This window comes from Sinocyclocheilus rhinocerous, unplaced genomic scaffold (assembly GCF_001515625.1).
Source record: "Sinocyclocheilus rhinocerous isolate Xijiao unplaced genomic scaffold, SAMN03320098_v1.1 scaffold215, whole genome shotgun sequence".
Lineage (NCBI taxonomy): Eukaryota > Metazoa > Chordata > Actinopteri > Cypriniformes > Cyprinidae > Sinocyclocheilus > Sinocyclocheilus rhinocerous.
The window spans coordinates 652750-657644 of NW_015660885.1; the positions used below are offsets into that span (position 1 = coordinate 652750).

At 31.1% G+C, this 4895-nt stretch overlaps 1 protein-coding gene across 1 annotated transcript in view; it reads right to left on the minus strand.

Annotated features, from left to right (window-relative positions):
• Nucleotides 1–2319, minus strand: part of LOC107725753 (coagulation factor IX) — a 6768-nt gene extending 4449 nt beyond the window's left edge. Inside the window, exons 1-2 of the mRNA XM_016535139.1 lie at nucleotides 2199–2319; nucleotides 449–545 (exon numbers count right to left, since the gene is read on the minus strand). Coding sequence (XP_016390625.1) covers nucleotides 449–515 — 67 coding nt within the window. The 5' untranslated portion in view covers nucleotides 516–545; nucleotides 2199–2319. The remainder of the gene's footprint in view (nucleotides 1–448; nucleotides 546–2198) is intronic.
• Between the last annotated feature and the right edge of the window lie 2576 nt (nucleotides 2320–4895).

Consider the following 4895-nt stretch of genomic DNA (forward strand, 5'->3'; position numbering starts at 1 on the left):
GACAGACAGACAGACAGACATACATGACAGACAGACATACAGACATGACAGACAGACATACATGACAGACAGACAGACATACATACATGACAGACAGACAGACAGACAGACAGACATACAGACAGACATACATGCATGCATGCATACATACATACATACATGACAGACAGACAGACATACATACATACATACATGACAGACAGACAGACAGACAGACATGGCAGACAGACAGACATACATGACAGACAGACATACATACATACAGACAGACAGACATACATACATACAGACATGACAGACAGACAGACAGACATACATGACAGACAGACATACAGACATGACAGACAGACATACATGACAGACAGACAGACATACATACATGACAGACAGACAGACAGACATACATACATACATGACAGACAGACAGACAGACAGACAGACAGCTCACCTGGTGACTGGAGCGCTGAGGTCAGATGAATTAAGAGAAGAATCATCCAGCTCATTGATTCAGACATCAAGAAACCGCAGATTTGGTGTAAATGAATCTGATAAACAAGACAAAACTGAAGGCCTGTTCACACCACAAACTATAACCATAATGATACAATTTTAAAAATCGCTCTAATTGAATGTGTATAGTGGAGTCTACACACAACTATAAGAATGTTGTTGGAATCACTTTTCCAGCTGATGAACGATAAAAAACATCATTTGACAGATGCCAGATCTTTCATTTGTGATAACTGATCTCTGGCTAATTTGTATGTAATGACATCATATAATGAAGATCAAGGTAACAGCCTAGTGATAAAATGGCATAAAAGTTCTAATGGATAAATAAAATGTGCAGCCATTTAAAAAAAAATTATTCCCAATTATTTTTCACCATTTTTAAAATTTGTACAGGCTTTGTATTTTTCAATGTCAAGAGCAGGCCTATTGTAATTAGCAATTCATTTAATTTTGAAGCGGATTTGTTATACGTGACAGCATTAATTTAAGTTTATTAATCCATCTTAGATGGCATAACTGTGTTTAAATTAATTGTGTATCATAAAAAACTGTATGACTGCATAATTATTCCTTACCGAATAAAACTCTCAATGAGTAAAATTGGTTGTGTCTGTTATTATAGATTACGCAACATTTTAATTACTTCCAAAATAATTTAAAAATTATAATTTGTTTATTCTTATTTTCCTGGTTTAATAATTTACTCTTGTAAGAAAGTAGCAGTGGCCAGGACAGACATTCACTATCATCTTCACTTAAAAAGATGCAATGTTTATGTAACACTCATGACTTTATTAATATTTGATATATGTTCTCCTAACGGTGAGAAAACATTTATATAACATTATTCTCAGAATGTTTTCATGATGTTATTTTTACTTGTTCATATAACATTGAGAAAAAACATTCTGTGCTCAAGATTCTTAGAATGTCTTGATGTTATTTGTACTTTAACATTAGACATTAAGACGTTTTTGTAACGTTTTAATCATGAAAACTGGACATTTAATGCTCTTAGAATATTAAAAAATAAACTTTTAAATAACGTAATATTTTGGGTAAAAATAAAATTAGCAGAAAGTTTTTGAAAAGACATTGAAATAACTTTCGAATCACAACAAAAAAATTGTCATTTTAACATTCTTAGAATATTAAAACTAATCGTTCAAATAGTGTTATATTTTGGGTGAAAATAAAGTTAGCAGAACATTGTAAGAAACATTTTTGTAACATTTAAATAACGTTATAATCACGACAAGAAATCTGGACATTTTAGAAACATTTCAAAACAATGTTCCCACAATGTTTTTATAACCTAAATTTGTTGCTCAGTTAAACATCTGTTAATGTGGACGCTAATATAGTTATTGCAATTTGCTATGGTTATTGTTCATGGTATGAACGGGCCTTAATGATAATGATGAACTTTTAAATTGTTCTAATTCCATGAGAATAAGTTCACAATAACCACAAATATAACGACACAGAGGAATGATATTGTTGGAATATAGTTATCGTTCTCAGTGTGAACAGGTATTACATTTTGTTCAAAAGTAGTTAATATCTACAGCACAGCTTTATATTAATATAATCACTAAAAACAACCCAAATCAAACAGAAAACATTCAAGCACAGATCTTTGAATTGTTCTCTGTTCTTTTGAATAATCATGAGTATTTGCTCACCTTTTTGAGTTGTTTGACTCGATTTAGGTCAGTCCAGAGGAGGTTCACTTTTACTATTTCAGTGTTTCTAAAGACAGCAGTCTTAAAAATCACTATTTGTACTGCACTACAGCATCGACCTTTAGACAGCCAGTGTTTACACACATATGAACACACACAACCTGCACGAACTCTCTTAAATCAGCGTAAACACTTCCACTCAACAATGACGGTTTAAATTAAACCAGATCACTGTATTAAAATGTGTTTACTAAACAGATAAACATGCATTTTGTCACTTTCATGAACTAAATGTAATCTGTTTGTCAGCCTATATGGTGTTGGGGAAAGTTACTTTTAAAAGTAATGCAATACAATATTGCGTTACTCCTTAAAAAGTAACTAATTGTGTTACTTTTTATGAAAATGAATGCATTGTTACTTTTGTGTTACTTTTTGTCATCTGGGCTGAGCTTGCTTATTTGTTTTTATTAAACAAAAAAAACAAAATTAATATTTTTGGCAGCTGTAAAGGCCCTTTCACACTAAAAGTGAAATGAATAAGCCTCAGGCTGAAGGAAGTGCCTCTGCACCTGGGAAAACAAATGGGAAAACAAAGTAACTTGCATTACTTGTTTGTAAATTTAAAAGTAATATGTTACTAGTTACTTGAAAAAGTAATCTGATTACATAACTCGAGTTACTTTTAATGCGTTACCCCAGCACTGAGCGCATATATATATATATATATATATATAAATATATATATATATAAATATATATATGTAACATGTTTATAAAAAAAAAATCCATATTAGTAAAAAACGAATTAAAGGGATAGTTCATCTAAAAATGAAAAAAAAAAAAAAGAAGCTTTCTAAAGATACTTTATGTAATATCTATTTCAGGCTTTTCTCATGTAACACAATAACGGCATTAAATTATCTTTTGTGGGCAATTTCTAAGCCAAATTTGATGTGTGATTAATATGCGATTAATTAGATTAATTAATCACCACACTGTGTAATTAATTAGATTAAAAATGTTTTTAAATTAATGTTTATGGAATGTTCTTATAACTTTATTAATATTTGATATTCGTTCTCATAACGTTGAGAAGAAAACATTCTTAGAACATTATTTTCTGAATGTTCTCATGATATTATTTTTACTTTATGAATTTTCTTATAACGCTGAGGGAAAACGTTCTGAGATCAACATTCTTGGAATGTTCGTATGATGTTATTTGTACTTGATGAACATTCTAAAAAGGTTTTTGTAACCTTTACATAACATTCTAATCACAACAAGAAAACTTGTTTAACGTTCTTAGAATATTAAAAATAAACATTCAAATAACATTATATTTTGCGTAAAAATTAAATTAGTAGAATGTTTAAAAAACATTTTAGTCACCTTTAAATAACGTTATAACCATCACAAGAAAACTGGACATTTCAATGTTTTAGAATCATTTCAAAACAATGTTCCCACAACGTTTTTATAACCTACATTTGTTACCTGGGTAATCGTCCGTCAGTGTGAACACTAATATTGACCATCCATAGAGCGATTCTTTTGAGTCACTCAGTCAATGAATGATTCCTCAGTGAATCGTTCAGTAAATGTTCTGTCTGACAGTATTGTTATCGTTAACTAAAACTATTAAAAATCACTTTTGTTAATCGAAATAAAGCTGAAATAAAATTAAATACAAACATTAGATGAAAAACTCAAACTAAAAATGATGCTTTGGCAACTAACTGAAATAAAATAAGTTTAATTTGAAGCACCAAAATTACTCAAACTAAAATAAATAAAATAATTAATTAAAGCTAAATAGAAATAATAAAAAAAAACATTAAAAAAATAAATAAATAAAATAAAAACAGAAAATATACAAATAAACGCTAGTTCAAAACATTAATAAATAATATAATATTAATATTATATTATGCTAGGTGACTGTGGAGGTGTTTTTAGTTACTGTGAATGTTACAGTATGTCACATCAAACTCTTATTATTATCTTATTAAAAGAGCAAGAAATGTTTTGTTTTCATCATATTTAAAGGGGTGGTTCACTGGTTTTTTTCTAGGCTTGATTGTGTTTATGGGGTGCAGTCTAACATGTGTTAATGCTTAGTTTTTTAAAAAACGCATTATTTTTCACATAATTTACCTTTATTCCACACCGCTCTGTCCCTTCTCTGAGAAACACGCTGATCATTTCCTTCTTTTATGAAGCCCCTCCCTCAGAAATAGGCGATGGGCTCTGATTGGTTAGCTAGCCCAGTGTGTTGTGATTGGCTAAACTGCCTCTAGCGCGTGTCTAATCGTCCCGCCCCTCACCTCAGCGGCATGTGCTCCGGTTGTATTGTAAACAACGGCATCGTTAATATCGCTTATCAGTTTGAGCCCGATTGAGAAGCAGAGGATATTACTGAAGAGGATCGTGCAGAACCTGTGCAAGCACGGCTTTTAATGGTAGGCCTATGTTTTGTGTTTGTTGTTGTCTCGTACTTTTAGATACGCTGTTGTAAATGCTACTGCTTATGTTAGCTTTTAATATACGGTTTTATCCTGATTAAAGCTTTAATACAGTACAGCAACCCATGCTTAATGCTTCTCATAGCTATGTGCAAATAAGAATATAATTGGAACAGTTCATTGTCCGAGCTGAGCTGAATGAGAGAGAGAGAGAGAGAGAGAGAGAGAG